At 44.3% G+C, this 22377-nt stretch overlaps 1 protein-coding gene across 1 annotated transcript; it reads left to right on the top strand.

Annotated features, from left to right (window-relative positions):
- Positions 1-1717: 1717 nt before the first annotated feature.
- On the top strand, positions 1718-20224 carry TSPAN15 (tetraspanin 15). The gene is made up of 8 exons (XM_040607635.1): positions 1718-1882; positions 7262-7447; positions 9640-9714; positions 12116-12211; positions 13746-13862; positions 17308-17355; positions 18735-18851; positions 19297-20224. The coding sequence occupies exons 1-8, from the start codon at positions 1787-1789 to the stop codon at positions 19447-19449; spliced, it is 888 nt and encodes a 295-aa protein (XP_040463569.1). The 5' UTR covers positions 1718-1786; the 3' UTR covers positions 19450-20224.
- The last annotated feature ends 2153 nt before the right edge of the window (positions 20225-22377 follow it).

The raw sequence follows: 22377 nt of genomic DNA, 5'->3' as shown, positions 1-22377 counted from the left end.
CGTGGCCAAGGACCCTCAGCACTGCAGGCAATTCATGGCATCTTACTTTAAACCACCGTTTGCCACTGAACTATAGTAATTGTATCCACAGACCTTGCCATTTCATTGTCTAGGCAAAGTCTAGGATTCAGACAAAGAAAAGGATTATTCTGTTATTGTCATCTGGTTTCATAAAAGGAACCTGTTCTGACATATTGGCTCGGTTCAGAGTGAAAACAACAGGAAAATGGATGCCCCTTTTAATCAGCTTCGCATCCATCCAGTCGTGCCCAGGAATGTTATTTGCAGAAATCACAGCACAAATCACAAGGTAAGGTGTTAGGGAAGAAAACTATTAATTTAGTTTAATACACAAACAAGGAAGATGCGTAAGCAACGGGAACATGTTTGGGTGCGAGCGATGCCCATGAGACATGAAGCACGTGCGGCAGACTTCCTAGCACTGACATGGTATGCAAGGCAACTTCCAGCCTGCGTGCCACTGGTGGGTGTCAGGGATATTTGCAAATTTGTCTGAAAATTGAAGTTCTTGATATTTTAGAAGATGGATGCTCTAGGACATTGTATTATGTCTTACTGTCAGAAACCTAAGAGGTGATGTGCTGCCCTGTCACCAGCAGGGACCTGGGCTGCATTATTTGTTTCCAGGAAGCAGAGTTTAGTGCTGCATGGAAAACCAATGGCACTTTTAAGAACAGAATTGTCCAGGAATATATTTTAGGCTTTACAAAAGAGGTTTTGGTAGCAACTACTGGTGTATTGTATGTAGCTAACAAAACCACGTGCGGCTGACGACTTATACAGTTTTGCATATGCAGCTCCGAGGTTTTCCACAGTCTCTTTACTAGCTAATTTAAGTATAAATGCTGCTGCACGTCATCTTCTCTGATACCAGACGCCGATTTTCAAGGCCATCTGTCTGTGCTCAAGGCCGGGATGCAACAACCAACTCTCTGATAGCTGGCTGCCACTTTGAATGAGACTTTCTCCCCCCGAGGAAAATAGCACTTTGTGGGCCAGGAGCGCAGCACTGCCAGCTTGGAAGGGGTTATTTAATCTGGTAGGCATGAATGGCGTTTGCAGTCCATGAGGGCCGTGCAGACCCAACAGTGACCCGCTGTGCCGGGCACATGTCCCTTTAGGCAGGCAGGCGGCCAGGGCAGCGCGCACATCAGCTGTTGCGCTTTATCTGCGGGACGGGACCCCCTTGGCACGGGCGGCTTTGCGGGTGTCACAAGGAACGGTAAACGCTGCGGTGTCGCTCGGTTTGCTGCCGTAGAGCGTGGGGGTGCCGCTCTGCCGTGCTCCCGGACGCCCCGCCAAACACCCAGGCAGCAGCTCCGTGGACTGCTGTGCGCGCTGTTCGGAACGGCGGTGGGGGGCTGCGGGGCTGCGGCGGCTCTGGGAGGAGCTGGGGGGGGGGGTGGTGGGGGGGGTGTCCCGATGGCTCCAGCGGCGGGGAGAGCCCCGACCGGGCCGCCCCCCGACCGCGGGGCGTTTGCAAAGGCAATTAAGAAAAAAAAAAAACCAAAAACAGAACAAAACAAATCCGGGAGCGCGTCGGAGCTTTGCATCTCCTTCCCGACGTGTATGCTGCCCACCTCCCGCCCCATGCCGTGCCGTCCGCTTCTCCCCGTGCGGTGTGCCCCCCCGCCCGCCGGGTCCCGGAAGCGGCGGCGGCCCCGGACCCGCCCGGCGGCGCGGCCGGTCCCTCCCGCGGGCACGGGCCGCCGGGAAGGGGCGGGCCGGGCCGGGCCGGCGGCGGCAGGTGCTGCGGGGCGGGAGGATGGCGGCGGGGGACGCGGAGCAAGTGCGGTACTGCGGGCGGCTCTCTTACCTCTGCCTCAAGCTCACCCTCATCACCTACTCCACCACCTTCTGGGTGAGGGCGGCGGCTGTCCGCGGTGCGGCGGGGGGCGGGCAGCCTGCGGCGGGCCGGGGGGTGCGGGGAGCGCCGCCGCCGGTCGGTGGGGCGGGGTCCCCGTGCGGGGGTCCGGCGGGGAGCGCCGCGTCCCCCCCGCGCCAGGCACGGGGGTTTTTCAGTTGCGAACACTTGCGCTGCGAGGCGGCGGCTGGCACACCTGTGCCGGTGGTTGCAGCTCCCTTGCCTTCCCGAGGGACCGATAAACTGGTTTTAGCAGATGGGGACTTGCAGGGGTTGGGAGTTTGGCGGATAAAATTCATTATGCATGCCTGTACGAAAATGCGCCTTCTCCCCCTCGGGGTGCTTGGCAAGGAGAGCCTTTGCCCTGCAAAGCCAGCCGCCGGCGTGCGGGGCAGTTCCTGCTCCGAGCCCGCGGGGCGATGCGCGGAGCTTTGGAATCCGCTGGAACCTGGTGCTGCCCCTGCGAGCCCTGGGCTCCCGGACGGGGGCTCCGGGCCGCTGCCGCGGGCTCCTCAAACGCGACAAGTTCGCCCTGACCCGGCACCCCCGGGCTGGAAGGAGCCTTGGGGCTCCTGGGAAGGACCGTCACTTTAAAGCTGCTTTTTTTCAGGCTCCGGGATACTGGGGTGATACTCCGGGATACTGGGGCGATGCTGCGTAGCTGCACTGGCCCCAGGCTGTACCGATGCACGGGATGCTCGGGCAGGATTTCCTTCTGGCCCTCTCAGTTTAAATGCCGCAGAAGCGCTTGCTTTGCTGCACCGTTCCTGCCTTGGCAGACACGGTGTTTCCAGGTGGGAGCGTGAAGCTTTTGACGTGTGAAAAGAGGTTTAGAGCCACCAGCTTCGATAGTAGGTGCCTGATTAAAGCTGTGATTTAGGAATGAACAAAAACTGAAATGCAAAATGTTTGGATGTAATTCAGGCATGTGGGGATCCTGGCTACCTTGTTGTCTTTCCTAGACAAACCAACTGAGGAAAACCCTTGGGTTTCGACCCCAAAGTTCCCTGCATTACGCCACAGCTGCTATTCTGCAGGTACCGTTTTCAGAAAAGGGAAACCTGTTGCATTATTTTTCAAACTCTTTTGCAGCAGGTCCTTCATGAAGGGCCGTGCACATTGGCTACTTCGTGTTTTCTGTTGGCAGCAAGGGGCCTTGCTGGTGGGGTGTAAAAATTAATCCGGTAGCAGAAAAAGAGCCCTTCTGAAATGTGTCTCTGAGCATCCGTGGAGGACAAAGCCTCTTTTAAGCAGCCTGAGGATTTTATTTACTCTTTGTAGCTGCTTGTTCTGCATTTTCAGTGCTCTGCCCTTGTTTATAACCAAGAGCTTCCATTTGTCAGCTCTGCCAGGGAGATGATTTGCTCTGGGGGGGGAGAGAGGGGGGCAGGCATGATGGGGGTTGCGGGCAGGGGATGGCTGGGGCCACTGGTGTTTGCTGGCTGGCCGGCTGGCTGGCGCTGGGCAGCGTGCTCCTGGCATGCAGGCCGAACACACACTGTATTGTGTGAGCCATGGTGCGTGGGTTTCTCTCTCGAAATTTTCTTTTATTCTAGCTTAGGGAAGCAGATCTCATCATCAGCTGTAAATGTCAGTGGTCTGGTTCTTTTTTCAGCTGTGTTACTCTTCCTGACTTAAAAAAAAAAAAAAATCGGTGTAAGTGGGAGTAAAGTTTGGCTTTTGTGTATTGGCTTGCTTAAATTTTGAGTGATTTGTGTTCTTTTGGGGACTTTGATGTACAGGGTGCTGCAGCCATTCGGTTTCCTCCCTGCTGTTGCTGTTCTTCTGCTACATTTGTGAGTGATGAACACTCAGATTCGAGTACCCAGGGTTGCCTAGAATCAGCAGGAACTAAATATCAGCCTTATCCAAAGGCAGAAAGGAAATGAAAGCATTGCTGGGAGTGCCAGAGGGGACATTTGCTACAAGCCCTGTCACTGCTGTATCTTCCTGTGTCACCCGGGGCTTTTTTAAAAACTAGTCATCACTGTAACTTTTTCAGGCAACTGTTTTGCTGGTGAATGAGGCTGTAATGTAATTTTTCTCACTTGGCTGAAACAACGTCCAGCATTTTAAACAGAAGGTGCTGTTATTGAGTGGCCGCTGCTTTATTTAAGAATAAGTATTGTAAGTAAAGGGTTAAAACCGCTGCTTATAAATAAATGCTTTTCATTTCTCTTGGGAAAGCAGCTTCTGTGCATGCAAAAGCCCCAGTGAAAGTCCCAGATATTTGCTGGTGGATACTCATTTAATGTCAGTTAAGGCCAGTTAATTTTTCCTGCGGACACAGGGTGAATTACCAAACTGGGAGCTGTTGTGAAGGATGCAGGATGTAAACAGTGTGTATTTTGCTGGGCCACCTACGTAAAGCTTGTGTTCCCACCCCTAGTCACAGGAAGGGAGAGCACAGTCCTGGCGAAGAGATGGGGGTAGAATGATTGGCAAGTTAGCACATCTGCTTGGCATAAATAATTGCTGCTATTGGTTTGACCATATTAAAGGTTTAAAATCTTTTTATTAAATGTTTAAAAACCCGGAAGATAATAAAAGTGTAAATCCTGCTTGTAAGGAACGAAGATTTTAATTGCATACTTAGGTAGGCTTTCCCCCCAACCCCGTAATAGTTTTTTATACTTCAAAATCTGTATAAAACTTGGAATGTGTGTGCGTGTGTACTATATGATTGGTCACTCTGAGTTTTTGGTTTGCTGGTGGATGTTTTTCTCCTGGCGTGGCAGCAGTGCCGCTGAACGCAGCGTGCGGCGTGTGCCCTCTGCGTGCCACCGTTGGCCGAACTGTTAATTTAGGGTTGCCTGAGGGAATTTTTTTTACATGGGTGTTTCGTAGTCCTCTTCTTGGGGGGTGACATAATAGTCATGCCCGGTATCCTGAAGCCTTGCAGAGCAAGCGGCTTGGGGCACTTCTAGAAGAGAGCAGAGGAGTGGTGAGAAGCTCCCCCTGTTTATGCCCCGTTGGTCACAAGGCGGCTTTAATCCTGTCGTTTGTCTGGGGTGGGACATAGGCCACTGGGGGCATTAAAAGCTGTAATGGGTGGGAATTTGTAAGGGGGGAATTTGGGGATTTTTTTGGGGACCAAGCTCGTATCAGGAAACAAAAGGCAGGACTGAAGTTTCTCGTGCACTTAAAATGCTAGAGGTGGTGTTGGAGGGTATGTGAGCAAACGTGCAGGTGGAACGGGGTGAAGATACGTATGTGTGTAAAGGTCGCTACGTGTGTCTATATATCTTAAGCTCTGAAAGCAGGAATGCGCCTTGTATTTCTGCTCACAAGCACCTTTGAATCTTTAAAACAAACAAACAAACCGAAATCTTAAATTGAATGTTTTGATGAGAAAACTATGGCTAAGAAAAAGACATTTCAGCAAAACATTCTAGTCTTAACACACTTCTGACATTCAGATAATCCCCATCAAGGTTTAATACCTGTGTGTTATGTCCAATATTGGTGGGTTGTTTTTTGTTTTTTTTAATTTTCTAAACAAGGAAGCTACCAGGCAAGCATTGAGCTTGTTCATGGTGCTTCAGTGTTTGCGGGAGATGCTGCCTTTAAGTTGCTGCTTATAGATCTGCTGCTTTCTGAGCAGCATAAAGGCCATCTAGACACAAAGGTATCAGGGTTTTAGGGTTTGGTGGTTTTAATTTTTTTTTAAATCATCATAATAATAGAACTCCTGAATCACATATACATGTACAGTCACCAGTTTTATAATCTGCAATTGTTTTGTATAGTTCTGAGATTCTTTCCTCGATTGTTACAGCTGTATTTAAAAATGTCAACCTGATTTGTTGGTGTTGTCATCTGCTTGAAACAAAATTTATAAATTATTGCCCAAATTATTGATATTTTTTTTTAAGAATAAAGCTAACACTGCAGATTGACTATTCAGTAATAAAAAAACCCTAATTACCATTTTACAGTGGAAGCATGTAAGTGGTAAATTTGCATACCTGTTATTTGCCCACCATGTTTTCTCTTCTGTTACCTTACAGCACAGTTTCTGAATTGTTTGGAGGGGAAGCTGCTCTGAATTTGGTCATGTGAAAATTTAAGTTACATTTAATATAGCTTCAGTACATTTATTTTTATGGGTGAACCCTTCTGAGTTTTTTTCTTTTCTAAATGATAACTTGGTGGCATTCCCCACATACTGTCCTTTGGGATTGTTATTCATTCTTGTAGAAAACCAAGACTTTTCAGCAAGTTATTTATTTTAAGATATCCCATAATTAAAACAATATTTCAGCTGTTGGGCTCACTGTCTTGGAAGTAAGTATGTTTTATATTTATCTAGACCTTTCACTGTTGTATACCACATGATATCCAAAAGCCCTGTGTGATTGAGAAGCATGTTATCCTCGCCGCTGGTGTGCAGGGAGCAGATCCAGGGTTCCTGCAGAAATGTTGGGTCAGAAAAGGGCAACATTGTTTATCAGATTGCCAAAATGATCGATTTGAACCTGGCCTCTTCCCTCGGGATGTGCCTGGCTGTTGGAGTTGCAATAAAGTTTTCCCACTGCAATTTTCATGATTAAGTATTGTGGGCTATTTTTTTTTTTTTTTTACTTCAGTATAATTCAAAGTGACTTGCAGAACACCATAGGTTTAATACCAAATTATTTTGACTTAACTGTGATTATTTTGATTGAAATATCTTTACCTTGTTAAATTAAATGCATCACATCTTGTTTCACTTGTCAGCTTTATCTAGTAGTTGCTTAAGAAAGTGCTGTAATTTCCAGCTTGCTTTTCTTTTTCTCCTTTTTTAATCCAGTGCATTTCCCCTGATGGCAGGAGTGGAAGTATAGGAAACACCTGGCCATATTTACGGAGCCTAGATACAATAGCAGCTGATACTAAGGGATATGTACTAAGATCTTGATTGCCAACTGGCTTAGAAATTGTGTTATGTTAGAGGCGTATATATATTCACACGCACACACAGAGGGAAGGACAGACAGACATGCAAAGGAGGAGCATTAATGCCGTGGCATTTGCTAGTATATGTAATGTCTGTGCTCTCAGATGAGAAATAAGTTACACTTCAACCAGTGATGTATGGTTCAATTTGTTTAACTTCCAGAATGTTAAAAAGTTATTAAATACATTTTTAAAATGAACAAATCTCAGCTGTGTTGGGTTTTTTTCTAACTCAGCTTTTTTCTGCTTTAATCTTTGAGGGTCTTTTGTTTTGGTTTCATTTTTTTAATTCAAACTTCTGATTTGAGTGTTTTCATTGTTTATAATTAATTCCAAAGTGAGTGGTCACAGGTTCATGTGTACTCACTCATAAAATGTCATCTCTGTGTTTACTGGGAGAAAGAATAACATCTGTACTCTTCTCTTTTTCTGTTTCAGGTGATCGGAGCCCTTGTCCTTGCTGTTGGGATTTATGCAGAAGTTGAAAGACAGAAATACAAAACTCTAGAAAGTGCCTTTCTAGCCCCAGCAATTATTTTGATACTTTTGGGCATTATAATGTTCCTGGTATCTTTTGTGGGTGTACTGGCTTCCTTAAGAGACAATTTATGCCTTCTGCAAGCAGTAAGTGTTGGGGTTTTTATTCTTAATTTTTAAGACTCATTGCTTTTGCTTTTCAGCTTCACCTGAATTTAAACCTGTAACTCTATCTGCATTTAAATTGTTTTTAACAAAGTCACTCTTTTAATTTTAATTAAATCTGAAACTGCTTTATGGCAGTGGTCCCCTAACCGTGGTCTGTGGATGTCCCTCCGTCGGCGAGCAGCAATATTTCATCTTGCCGGTGACAGGACAGGCGAGGGTCAGAGCCCAGTGCCGGGAAAACCAGCTTTCCAATAGTTGAGGGCTTTATGGAAAACAACCAGGAATGTGAATTATTATCAGCTGGCGTGTACTTTGTGCAAACTCAGCTGTGGGTGTACTATTTGACGCTAGCCTTTCCTCTGGGCTGGCCATACCCCAGCACGTGCCCTGCTCAGAGCTGCGTGGGAGAAGAGGAGAGTGCTGCCCCGTGGCCGGGGAGAGGCAGCTGCTGGCTCCAGCATCGCCCTGTTGGAATGGGGGGGTCCTAAAGCCATGAACCTGCCTGCTGGGATGTTAAGTGCAGAGATGAGTTGCGGTCTCTGGTGGTTTGCCAAACACTTCTCGTTTTGACTGGGAGGAAGCTGCTAGAGAAAGAAACCCCAGGTCAGGCTGACATCCGTCAGGCTGGTGGTAGCTGGGGTCACTCTGCCTTCGTCTGGGGAGTGGAACAGTGAGGGGAGATGGAGGAACGTGGGCTACAGGGTTTGCTGTGGAGCACCACAGAGCTTTGAGAGAAGGGCCCTAAAGGAGAAACGAAAGGAACAAAGTTTTTCTCTCCAGTGCCTCTGAAGGGGTGAATTTTAGGGAGATTCCTGTGTAACGCTGTGGTTGCAGATGGAAGTTGCACATATGGTTAATTAAAAATAAAGCACCAAAATGTGGGTTTCACCTTCAAGCCAGCTGGGTCTAAAGAAATGCTAAATACGTGGTATGTCATGTAGGATAAAGCAAGAGGTAACGGTGGGGTTTGAAATTACGCTGGAATTTTACTGGGAGTCTGTCCTTAGGTGGTGGTGGCTTCTTTCACTCTGAGCACGATGGTGTCTCCTCATCTGATGCCGAGGACGTTTTCTGTTCCTGTTGTGGTAGCAAACCTGGTAGGGTATTTAAACGAAGAAAGTCCCTGATGTCTGCTTCTCAGGCTGATTCTGGATTTAGCAGGAGAAAAGGCATCTGCCTGGTGAATTACTGACGCTGATACTGGGTATGGAGAGCACGGGAGTTTAAACCAGCTTTCAGGGTGGAGCATTAGGGATTATTTTCTAGATGAGGGATCATAAAACATTGCTCCCGATGAAGTTTATTGTTAAGAAGCAGACCTAAATTCACATAAAACCCATCTTTTATGCCTAAAGAATCTTTTCGGTTGGGAAAACATTTCAAGTACAGGCACATCACAGCTATCTTGGGTATTGCTATGGATTTCTTCATATTATTCATATTCAGCATGCACTTGGACTAGTCACAGATGCATACGTTGTGGTTGTGTGTGAGCACATTTGTGAGTATGTGTATATATACACACAGGAATAAGTAAATAGAGAGCTAGCAGATGTCAGTTTTTTACCGCTGAGCATGGTAAGTCCTGTTAGCGCCCATCTTGGAGCCTCTGTGCTGAGCTGGCTTGGTCATGCAAGACGGCTCAGTTCCCTCTTCTGAAGCGACACACTAAAAGGTACCAAGCCCAGAATTTTGCTTTGATTTAACACTGGCAATTTAGTAGAAGATGGTTTGGCTGATCTTAAAGCACTGCTTTACCCAAGAAATGAAAGCTAACAGTAAGTGGTGTTTTTGTAGGAAGCATACAAACACAGAGCAGTGTGGTTTGTAGCAGTCCATTAATATGCTTCTCTGGGATGCTCTTATGGAGAGAAGCATTTGGTCATGATAAATGCTCTATCGGTTTTGAGTCCATTCAAAGCAGAAGGATGATGTGTTTGCCAATTGGGCAAAGCCTACAATGGCTCAAGTGAGGAAAAAAGGCTTTCTTGTGACATGAACCGTTTTGTCAGAACAAAACCATAATTTTATATCTTTCTTTAAAATGACATCTCATGTGCAGAAAGCCAAGTATGTTGGCAATTGAATGTTACAGACTTAAGGACACTAATTGAAAGAGTGTTTGGGGTTTGTTCTGTTTAAGGACTCACTTGCAATTGTTTTTCTTGCAGTTCATGTACATTCTTGGCATCTGTTTGCTGATCGAGCTGACTGGTGGCGTGGTGGCCCTGATCTTCAGAAACCAGGTGAGCTGCTTGTGTTGAGGTTTTGATCACCAAGGATGTTACTCACAATCCGTACCGTTACAGCTGTGCTACTGAGCAAATAAAAGGTGTTAAAAATTGTCACCTGAGCACTGATTGATGGAGGTCTGAAGTCAGGTCCAGACTTCTCAGGGCCTTTCAGATTTGGGGATGGGTGGGATTGGCTGCCCCTTCTGGAAATTAATTCCAGATTAGACAATCTGAAGAAAATCTGGTAAGAAAGAACGTGCAATACAGGCAAAACGAGTTTCCAGCTCTTCATGTATTACAAAGTGCTTTATTCTGATTTGCCATCTGGGTCTCAGACTGCTGATTTGGAAAGTTTCCAGCTGGATTTGGAGGCTTTGTTATTTTTTAGTGGCCAAAATGTTTCACCATACCTGAAGGACAGCTCTTCGCTGCCCACATTCATACGCAGCAGAAGGAATTTCTGTAGCAGACCCCATCATTTACAAGCATGCCATATATGAAAAACTTAATTTTTCTAAAAAAAAAGCAGCAGACTTTTTTTTTTTTTCTGTTAGAAATGCTTTAAAACATAAATGTATTTACTATGGCAAGTACTAGATTTCTGTTCTTTGATTTTTTTCTAATCTAGCAGAGTATGAGTGTTAAAAGGAGGTGCTGAATAATGCGACCTCTTCCCTCCCCACCCCAATCCTACTGATCTCATTTCCACAAAAAGAAGTCATACATACTGTGTTACATAAGTTATTAAAAAAAAAAAAGCAGCTTGAAAAAATATTTTTTTAAAAAATAACAACATGTTGTTTTGAAGTTGTATTATGTTCTCCATAGCTGCTGTTTTCTTCTTACTCCGTGCTGGACTGAAATCATGAACTTGACTTGTGAGAGCAGTGGATGAGTATCTTAATTTCTAGAAGCCTTCATTAGCTGTTGCTATAGGTGTTTCCTTGGCCCTGCACAAGGATTTATTGTGAATTGTGGCGGGAGCGCTCATCCAAAGGGAGCAGCTCAGCCTGCCCGGTGTAGGAGCGTGGGCATCATGGGATGCAGAGAATGTGACTGGCAGAAAATTAAGTAAATGCCAAAGATGGTATTTGCTGAGAGGGAGAGGAAGAATTGCCGTTGACTTTCAGACAAAGAAAAAGTATTGTTGGGTTTTTTGTGCAGTGAGTGGTTTCCTAACACAGGTATTGCTGTCCGAGCGGGACAGCTGTGCTCAGGGATGGGTTTCTTGGCTTGTTTTAAGAGGTTAATGGAAAAATTGGGGTTAGTATGGGGAGGAGAAAGAAGTATTTAAAAAAGCTTAGGGTCATAGCCTTTATTTAAATGCTGATTGTTTTGCATGCCTCATTGCTTTTTCCCATTTCTTTCTCTATTTCCCGCTCAAATCTGTTGAGTCTAAATGAGGCGATCCAGGTAGCACCAGAGCTGGTACTTGCTGCTGTTCATTCTTAGCCAGTTAGGCTGGTCTTGCAAAGTCCCGTGTTACTCCTAGTCATCTACGTGATAGTTGTTTTTGTCCTGCTTTGTTTGTAATACTGAGAAAACGAGGAGATGTATTTCAGGTTTCTTTCTGACCTGTAAGGATTTAACTGTGATCATTTTAGCAGCTGGATTGAAAGGAAAGGCATTACGTTCTGTTCTGACTCGTCTCAGTTTTTGCTATGCTATGATTGTGCTGGATGTTAAAAGGATGTTAAAAACTAAATACACTTTTTTTTTTCTCCCTTTCTTTTCCTTCCTTCATCTTCTGAACTTTAAAAATGTTTTGTTGATTTAATTTCTAATATGACAAGCTGAGGAGATACTATTTTATAGCTGCCACCGCTCCACTGCCATATTTCTGAAAACACCCACTGTAAAACATAGATACACTTTTTTAAGATAGAATGAATCGCTCTATCTGGCAATTATGGACTCCTTGGAAAATCAAGTGGTGAAAATAAAGTTAATGGGAATTAAATTTCATGGAAGATGTTGAGCAAGGACAGAGTCAGCTCTTGTTGCCCAGAGTGTAGTGCAGACCACAGTGCCAAGACACACCACCCAAACCTGCCGTTCTGTCACCCGAAAAGTGATAGGGATCCCCAGTGCCCAGCGGGAGAGATCCTGCCCAGGGGTAACGGGGCCATCTGTAGGAGATGCTTGGAGAACCTCAGAAGCAGCACCTTGCTGGGCAGGTGGTGCACTGTTAGTGCCTCCCAGCACGAAACCAGCAGCGAGGCTGCTTCCTTAAAAGAGAACGGGTGGTCAGTCCCTGCAGGACTGTGCCATGATTTATCTGGTATTTGTTTTTTTCTTAAAAAAAGCAGCTTTCCTTTTGTGCTCATCGATTACACATGTCACTTTAACCTGCTCTTTTAATTTTGTTTTGGTATGTGTAAACCATGAATCTTGTTTTATTTCTGCCTTCTAGACAATCAACTTTTTGAATGATAATATTAGAAGAGGAATTGAGAATTACTACGATGATTTAGACTTCAAGAACATCATGGATTCTGTTCAAAAGCAGGTTTGTGTTGTTTGTTGGGTTTTTTTTCTGGGACAAATTCAGTGCTGAGATGCAGTAGGACCTTAGTGACAGCTTTGAGTTTTTCCAGTGATGTGATAATCAAGTTCTTATTGACGAAAGGGATGAGATTTCCTGTGTCATCTGTTACAGTGTTGCTGTGGTCAGGGCTCCGCCAGCATCCCAGTTGGCATTTGAAGCCCTCTAAATGACTGCAAGAAGAGGGGGACCAAAGTGCAGCTTTTGCCTTGGTAGATGTGAGTTGGATGCTCGAGGCCAGATCCTGCAACCGTGTAGCCTTAAAGGGGCTCCGCAGCTGGATTCGGGCAAATTCAGCCTAAATTCCACCCAAGTTCTTGTGCTCAGCATTTCTGCGCACTGGTCCAAGACATTCAAAAGCATCTTATTAACAGGAGGCACTGGATAAAGAGAAATTAGGTGGCAGTTGCACTGTTTGGACCTGGGCTGTTGTATTTTCATTCAAGGGCACATATCCAGCTCTTTAACAAGGTGGTTATTCAAAGGAAATGCCTGGGGAAGCATCTGTACCTGTAACGAAAATTCAGAAATTGTGTTGAGCCCAGCTGAGCATTACTTAATGGCACGTGTAGTTGACTCACAGCCTTCTTTTTTTCCAAGGCTGGTGTGTTGAAATGTTTATTGGATTATTGAAGAGTTCTGCAGTGCAGTTCAGAGGCTATAGAAGAAGCAGAAAATTTTCAGAAATGTGATGTCATGGCCCATGTGATGTCAGTGACTATGCCAAATAATCATTAAAAAAAAAAAAAACCAAAACTTAGGAAGTGATATGTATATTTTAAGACATCGTTATGGAGATGGCAGCCTGCTTTGAAAAACAAAGTTAGCATGGAAAGTCTGTCAAAAGCAAACCATCCTGAGGAAATTTTGTCATTAGACTTCATAATGCTTTAAAGTTTCCATGCACTGCCCAAAATTATGTACAGTGAATATACATTCTAGTGATTAAATAAACTGCTCCTTTTCCCTTTGTTTAAAGTACAAAGTGAACATTTGTATTAAGTCAGTGTAAACTTATGGTATTTGTTTGCCAGATTTCAGTTCTACTGAATTACACCCAAAATGTTCTGGTGAGGTTATTTTTATGCCTTATAGCAACACTTTTGTCTTTTAGACTCATTTAGAAATGTAGTTGCAATCCTTAAAAAAACAGAAGGATGTTATAGCTCAAGATGGAATGAATGTAAAAACAGTGCTTAATGATGTCCAGACCTGAACAGACAATTTTTCAACTCAGAAAAAATGGGAGGTGGAACTTAGCCCTGAGTACTTTGCTCTGGTACCCTGGGTAATAGCTCAATAAGTGATACAGAAACACCTACCTATATCTTTAATTCTTTTCGGTTGCATCTGTCATATTCATTCTTATGTACCTTGCTGATAAAATGACAGAATTTCTGGGTAGCTCAGTGCTCTTAAAATTGTTTTATTCTTAGGTTTTTTTCTGTTAAGATACGATTTTCTTTTTTTCCTTTGCCTTTTGTGTCGTTTCATCCAGTTTAAGTGCTGTGGTGGGGAAGATTATAAAGACTGGTCACAAAATGTGTACCACAACTGTGGGGCGCCAGGACCACTGGCCTGCGGGGTGCCCTATACTTGCTGCGTCACGAATAAGGTAAGTCCTGGCATCTCAGCATCGCTGTTCTCTGCTGGGTTGCCAGCCTTTGCTTAGAAAGGTACCTTACTTTGGAAAGTCTGGGGGAAGAAGCGAAGGAAAATGGGACCTATGGATCCTTGGGTATTGACAGCTTGAAAAGAAGAAAATAATGAATTAGATGGGTTGGCTCCAGTCTGTCTTACTGTCCTGCTATGCAGTCCTAGAAGTGCAGAAGGGATCTTGGGAGCTCCTCTAACCTCATGGCTCGCCTGGACCAGGGCTGCTTAAAATTAAGTTTTGCTGGTATTTTCCCCAGGGTTTGCTGCTCCAGCTTTGCCAGGAAGCCTGGGCCCTGATTGATTCCGTGGGTGGGGGTTGGAGTGATGTGCTGTGTGAATTAAAACCCAAACAGAACAACCCCATCATCCAGGAAAATCCAGAAATGTAGGCAAATGCCCTCAGGGTCAGTGCATCCTTGTGGGTGCAGGTCTAGACTGCAGCTGCTGCTCTGCCCTAACCCAGCCTCAAAAACTGCCCGCCTTGCCACCCTGTAAAAACTCCCTGCCTGGAAGGACACCCTGCCAGCTGGAGTCTGGACCAGTTTCTCACTCCGTGATGAACTGCTATTAAGTGGTGCTGACAGTGCTAGGGCCAGGCGTTAAGTTCCATGTAAATGTGTTTTGTATACGTTCTAGCAGTATTAATTCATCGCTCTTCATTGAGGGATGGGTGTAACACTGAATTTGATGAAGAACTATACCTCAACCTAAAACCAGAGTGGGCAATTCCTGTCTCACTGGGTTTTGGTCTTTGGTCTGAACATGGGACAGAGAGCGTGAGCCTGCATGAGAGCAGGCACAGCAGAGCTCAGAATGGATAGCCTACTGGTACCTGTTATGTGCTGCCTTTTCAGTGTCTGCCTTGAGCATGACTGTTAATTTAAAAAAAAGGGGGAAATAAATGCAGTAATTGTGTCAGGAATCCTGCTAGGTGTTGCTGAGAAGCGTGTTTATTACGTATGTTTACACATTTTCTGTGTATGAGAGTCTTTTTAAATCTGTGCTGAGCTTTGATTTATTCTCAGAAACCAAAGCTAAACAGTTATTAAGTCTTAGGTATTTGAGAATAAGAAAGTTGTGTATATGAAAATAGTATCTGCTGATCCACATCTGCACGGAGCAGAAGAGCTCAGGATTTTTGCTTTCAGATTATGGTAGAGGAAGATAGAACTGACTAGTAAAGAGCTATCTGGCTTTTTAGTTGCCATTCAAACTACTGCTTATTTTTCTGTAGCACTCGTTTCTCTATTGAAGTCTTACTTTAAAAGGTTAGTTCATGTGTGTGGAAATACAGCAGTACCGTGAGGGCGAAGCGCTGCAATAACCAGTGACCAGTAACACCAGGTGCCTTTCCAGCTACGGCACAAATAATCAAACACGTTGAGGATTTCAGATGCAACCTGTTAGGCAGTAAAGTGCTAAAATAAAAACTTCTGCAAGCAAAATAGGGTGTGTATTCTCTGTACGCTTAATTGGCAGCTGGGGAGGGTGGGATGAGGCTACTTGCAGCCTGAAGGTAGCTTGTGAAGTGTTAAACGCAGGGAAGTTAATCGAAAGGCTGGGAGAAGCCCCAAAATAACAAGAAAACTTCTTATTTAAGGGTAGGCTGTTCAGCAAGGTGCTGTGGTGTGTTAGGGCTTGTGGCTTTGCTGCACCGGGGTGCCATCGATGGGCCCTGGGAAGCCCAAGCGGTGTGGGCACGTACTTGGCAGGACAATGCAAACATCATGGCTTTATGGCCAGCTGCCTTGGGGAAAAAAAAACCACCCAAAACAAAACCAACTGGAAGATGGATAAATCTTGTATGTTTGACAAATGCTTCCAAATACAGGCTGGTTTCTGTCCTGGAAAACGACAGATATGGTTTGTGATTACTCATTTGCTTTGTAGTCATGGAAAACTCCCGCTAATGTCAGAGGTTGGATTCTGATCCTTTGAAAAAGCCTTGTGCTAACACGAGCCAGGCTCGTATGGGGGGGCTCTGGAGGGACTATTTTTAAATCAAAGTATTTATTAAAGACTTACGCTACTATAGTAGATAAAAATTGGTCCCCAAATGTCTATAATCCTCTGTTTCTAATACATTTATCTCAGTCGTGTACATTTCCTGGTGCCACGATGATGTTAGCAAATACTGTGTTTAAAATTAAATGATGTGAATGTTCCTTGCGGTTGCATATTTTGGGAATGGCCGCACGTTTGTTGGTTAGGCTCAAGCGTTCTGTAAATGTGAAGTCACTGACAGCAGACACAGCAACACGCTGATGCCTGGTCTTGCAAACTTTGACTTCCAAGTGATTACCTCTGGCTGACAGATGGGTACCCCTCACCTTTTCCCAACAGCCCTGTGAAGTAGTCGGAGCTTTTATTTTTTTAGGAATGCACTGAACCTTGTTTGTCAGCAAGTTGCGTGGTTGAGGTGAGAGCCCGTTTTTTGAGGGCTTTAAAAAACTTGACCCTGGATGGCGTTTCTGGTGTTTTGTAACATCCATCTTCCATCTTTTTGCAAATATCCCTCTTCCTTCTTGGGGAGGTGGCCTGGGAACCCCAGGCTACTGCTCAGAGGCCACCAGCATTTAGAAATTGCATTTCTACATCTTGTTTTAATTTTGAGAGAAGGTATATCAAGACAGTAGAGTTAGTTCTGCATTATTTTCCTCATTTGTGTATTCTCATTTTTGTCCTTGTCTTTGGCTTCGTTCATTGCTTCCTTTGGTGCCACTGGGCTTTACATTGGCTGATGTGTAAATGAAGGGCAGTATTTTCAGGTTAGCTTTGCCAGGCCAGGTAGAGCTTTGGGACCCCCATAAAATATTAAATGGCTACAGAAAATGTGTTAGTAATCTGTGATAAATGCAAGCACTCAGCCTTTTTTTAAATATATGAATTTTATATAATGATATATAAAAATACATTGTAATAAATTTGGTCATATAAATTGTTCATGTAAGCATTCATAGTATAGGATGGCTTTTGGGGTTTAGATATTTCTGAGCTTAAATTTGTCATCGTGATGGCATGATGGCCATGTTAACCCCTGGTTTTCTTAATGAGATGTGTTAAGTTATTAAGGCCTTAAAATGAAACCCAGCTGTTTGGAAACAGCTGTGGCGTACAGCTCTGCCGTAGCTAGCTGTGGTTTCTAATGCCATACTGTTTTTTCTGGATAGATACGGTTCAAATGCCTTGTGTTGTGACACAGTGGCAGTACTGATTTCTCTAAAGTCACGTAGATGACTTTATATATATATATCTGGCCCTGAAGCTGCTGGAAGAAACTTCTGTTGGACTGGGACAGAACCCTCTTGTTGCTCTTACATAAGCTGGGTGAACACAAGAAGAGTAACGATAATTTTTTGGTGACTTTTGTTTTCTGCTGCAGTTTATATTTGTTTTCTTTTCAGACAGACCTTATCAACACTATGTGCGGATACAAAACCATTGACAAAGAGGTAACGTAACCAGTGTCTGCCCCATCGTGGCAAAAGGTGGTGTTTCTCTGGGGTTTTTTTTGTCAGTTGTAAAATTGTCTTCTGCATGCTTAAATCTACCAGACAGCTAAATTGGCAGTTTAGATGATTTTATCTGAAATAACTTTCACATATTAAAAAAGCTAATCTTGTTTGACTGCGTTATCTTCCCTTCTTTGTATCTTCCACAATTCCTTGGTTGACCTGCATGAAGCACATCTTCCCAAAGCTCATCCCGCTCAGGCTAATTACACTACTAATGCAAAGAAAGCTGCTTTCATACTTTTAAGTAGTGACTTGAGTTGGGGAAAGATTTTAATACTTAAAAGCCAGAGTTTCTCACTGAGTAACATCAGTTTCGGTAAAGCAAACGTAGCTGTTCCGAAGAATTTTATATCCCAGTAGTGGGTGGGGGTTTTTTTAAGCCTGTAATAGTTATTCCTGGAGGAGGAGTGGGACTTCCCAGGTTGTGTTGGCAGCCCTCTCCTCCCTCAAGAAGCAGGATGGGGCCGCCTCCTTCTTCAGTCGTCCTTCTTGGGGGTAGCCCCAGTGACTCCAGAGTAGAGACTGTCGGCTCAAGGCACTAATAGCAGAGTGATTAAGAAGGGAAATCAGTAATTGGATCTGCCGGGAGTTCGCCACTCCCAGCTTTGGAGTGTTGGTGCAGGGTTGGTCTGAAAAAAACCCTCTCCCCAGCTCATTTGAGGCACTTGGTGCACAATGCCAACTTCAATTGTTGGTTTTTGGGATTACTGGTTACCTTTACATATGACCTGTCTTAATTTAGTTTCATTGATTTATGGCTTAATCACCTAAATGCTCCAGCCTGGCTCTAACGCCCAAAGCACTTAAACACATGCTTAACTTTACCCCATTCATCTGCTTAGGACTCTTTGCAGCCTCAAGTGCGTTCTATATTATCGATTGGGGTCACGGTGCAGCGCAGCTTGCAGGACTGAATCTGAAATCCTCTTGTTCCTGCCCTTTTTAGAGTCTATTGCAAAGCACTTGGTCCGCAATTTTTCCCACTGCTGTACTTTCAACTTGGAAGCAGAGAGAAAAGCTAAAGAGAGACTTATCTACTTTCCAAGTGGTCTAAAGTGAGAGTTGGATGCATTTCTTTTAGAAAAGTAGTTAGGGGGGGGAAAAAAGGTTAACAAAAAATAAAAGAACTGGTTCAGGTGTGGAACAACTTAAAAACAGATGGAAGAATTAGTGATGAGTTCACTGTTAAATTCAGTAGGTTTAAAGAGATGGGAAGGAGGACCAAATTTGCCTCCCTGAATATGGAGTTATCTTGTGTTGCTGTATCATACAACAGCGCGACTGTCTGTTTGAACATTTGCTCTGTTATTTTGCAGCGCTTGAGTGTTCAGCATGTTATATATGTCCGGGGATGCACGAACGCAGTGCTGATTTGGTTTTTGGACAACTACAGCATCATGGCCGGTGTGCTGCTCGGCATATTGCTACCCCAGGTGAGGAGGGGCCAGTGCATTATCCATTAAAGCGAGTATCTGATTTGTTGCTACAGCACACGAAGTCCCATTCAGCTGCATTTCATTATGAATCTGAGGTGGCCTTCCAGTAATTTAGTAGCATTACTGTGATATATTACAGGATTTGGTGGGTGAATTTGGTTTTGCTTGGTATTTTTGACTCCTTCCCTCCCCTTAGCTGTGTCCACTGAGACTTTCTAATACTCCAAGGGATGGCAATTCTGCTATATTGGCTCTTCACAAAAATGACCCATTTATACCCCTGTATGCAAAGAAGAGTAGCAATGCGAGTTTCTGTCTGCATATGTACCACATACCTGCCCATATATCCAATGTATGTATACATGGTTTGTAAAAACTGCCTTGAGAAGCGTTTGATAAGTGCTGTTTGATCTCTGACTAGAGATGCCCCTTCCTTTTGCAGTTCCTGGGAGTGTTGTTATCCTTGCTTTACATAACCCGGGTGGAAGATATCATCACCGAGCACAAGCTGAGCGAAAGGCTGTTTGAAGAAGCGGGGCAGAGATCTGCCCCCGAGTTTGCAGGAGCTGGCTGCTGTATGTGTTACCCAGGGTGACTTTGGAAACCTCAGATATGGTTATAAAAAGGCAAATCCACCTGTTCTGGTTTGTGCTGGTTGTTACAGACTGCAGGTGTAATGAACCGGCCAGCAGACCAGCGGTGGCTCGGCAGCGTGCCGATACCTCTGTAGCCTCGTTGCTCTCGGTGTGTCTGCAACCCAAGGCACACCAGAAGGGCTCCGTGCTGCTGACGATGCTGCTGCGGTATCCCGACGCTGCCAGGGGTGGGCTTGTGGGTGCTCAAATCTATTTTGAATGATTGCCGAGTGATGCGCAGACGGGAAAACTCTTCTGGGAGGATTTGAAAATAGATTTCTAGGAAGAGCCTTTGTGTCTTGGGATGTTGTGTTTAAATGTTTGCCCTTTCCAACTTTATTTTCTTACTCCTTCCAAAAAAGATTTCTTACTGATCTACATGCTGAATATTAAACATGTGTTTAATAAATTTTTAAAGCTAATCTTGATGAATTTACTGACAATAATGGATGTGATGCTGAATACTTTCATTGCTCAGTCTTTTGTGCCTTTTAATAATGGGACAAATGCCAATGTTGAATCAGTCAGGTAATGCTTGATATATTTTTAATGCAATTTATTACTGTCTGGCTTTTGTATAAACTTATGGCATGTTTGAGTCTTGTATGTACTGTATTTTTCCTCTAGTAAATTAACTAGATGACTTACGATTTTTTTTTGAGTCCTGTATGTTGAGATGTTGCTAAATTTTTTATTCTTGTCAAAATAAAAAAAAAATGTTTGGTTTTTTTAGAAAGCACAAAGTTTGTTTAAAATGCTTTTTATTTCCTTACCTAAGGTAAACCTGTCCCTCAAACACTGAATCAAAAGGTAGAACTAGCTTGAGCTGTGATCTGGCTTGGGTGCTGACCTGTCTAGGGTTTTGGACAGGGTCGCTGAAGGTCTGTGCCTCACTTGCTTCTCTTAGTGAATTAGAGACAAGACTTGGGACGTCACCGAGAGCTCTGGGGGTTTTGTTCTTGCTTTGTCCTGGAGCATTTTTCTGCAGCCTTTCCAGGAGCACTTTTCTGCAGCCTTTCCAGACCCAGCTGGGCTTGCAGGCAAAATGCAAACCCTAATTATCATGGTGCTTCAAATAAACAAATTCAGGGTGAGAATAAAGCAGGTTTGGTTTCTATCCTGCCTTTGTGAATCTCTTCTGACACTCCACTAAGCCACACAAAGGAATACCTGATATTATTCTGTCCTTGCTGCTTTGCTTTGCCCCCCCCTTTTTTTTTTTTTTTTTTTTTTTTTACTTCTCCTAGACATGTTTGTTGCTTCCTTCAAAACTCAGTGTTTGTAGGTGAGGAATTTTCATGCATTTCCAGGAGCCATAAAATGACTCATCCAGTTCTTTAGTGTTTCTGACAGCGTCTAGAGAGAGAGAGATCCTGCAGCGCTGTCAAGCCCATCATCTGCAGAGCAAGGTTATTTCCTACACAGCACACTCTAGCGATGGGTCCCACACATGGTTACATATTTAATCGCTCCATATCAATGTCACCTAAATTTTTCTGGTCTCTATCCTGAATAACGTCTTTTGGTAAGTCAAGAAACAAGGTGTGTTTTAAGGGTGGATTTGTGTACAAAGAGAGGGAGGGGACAGCTTTGGAGGACTGAGCTGGTGAAGGATAGGAAGGTTGAAGCCAAAATTGGTTTATTGTGGAGGATGGGCTGGGCAGGGGGAAGCTGAAAGCTGAGGTATCACCACAGACAAAGCTGTGTGCTGGCCTTTATCAAGAAGGGGCTAACACTCAAATTTGAGATGGCAGGAAGGCTGTAATAAATTGGAAGGAGAGAATGACAAAGGTAATTTTTTTGGTTTTACTAATAGTGCCTTTTAAATGTTGTGGTAGTTTGAAGTACAAGATATCTGGGAAAGCAGGAGATGATGGAAGCGTGGTTAAAATTTGGTTGGTTTAAATGGAACAGAGAGAGTATTTGGGGATACCAGGGAGCAATTCTCCTTTAGCAAGGAATTTTGTGGGTTGTACTGAATTTTCAGTCATCTTCAGTGCTCTCTGTCATATGCAGTGCTGGGGTGTGTGTGTGTCTATCCAACAATCATGAACTAAACATGTGTGACCTTTTAATAAATGATTGATTCAAATACTGTTGACCCTTGCCACTCCCTCAGATGTGAGGAAATAACTCTTGGTTTCACAGGCTCATGGTGACTGGAGGGAAGGATGTTGCTGATCAGGAGGCTACTGGAGGAGAGAGATGCAGCAGGTCTCTGCTCAGCTGCCTGTAGGCACCTGAGCTGTTGGGGATGATGGGGAGGCTGCGATGGGGGTGTGTGTGAATTTGCTCTTAAACATGAAGCTTGGCTCTCTTCAGTGTGCCATTTCCTGTTAATAGATTGATTTTTGGATGGCTTTGTAGTGTGTACAAGGTGTTCCACATGCTTACAAGTAGCTGGTTTTATCCTGAGCCGCTGACCCTGCAGGGGTGTGCTCCATCCTGCCTGGTTCATCTGCACAAGCGGGGTCTGGAGGGGATGTTGTGTGGTGTGAGTGAACCTGTGGCTCATCTCCAGCTGGTGCTGCACACACATCACTGACTCAACTGCCAGCATTCTCTTTTTAAATATGCACGTCCCCCAGTCTGCAAAGAAATCAATTGTAAGTATGCAAAGGGCTATGCTCAAAATGTTGTCCTGGTTTGATTTTTGCATTTGGCTGTAAGTGGAAACCACTGCAGCCACGCTAGCAAAGGTCATCTAGGCTTTTCCAGACAGCTGTCGTGAAAGTTGATTTTAAAATGGGTGAGGAAGGTTGATCTAATTCAATCCCTGCCTTCCTGGCAGGAGCAGCCACAGCTGTACTACTCCTTGCAGATGCATCCTTAACCTGCTTTTAAAAATGCTCCTTGCCTGCTGTTTAAAAGACTGATGCAAGGCTGCA

Source organism: Falco naumanni, chromosome 9, assembly GCF_017639655.2.
Source record: "Falco naumanni isolate bFalNau1 chromosome 9, bFalNau1.pat, whole genome shotgun sequence".
Lineage (NCBI taxonomy): Eukaryota > Metazoa > Chordata > Aves > Falconiformes > Falconidae > Falco > Falco naumanni.
Note: the sequence above shows the minus strand (reverse complement) of the source record. Positions and strands in the feature narration are given on the sequence as shown.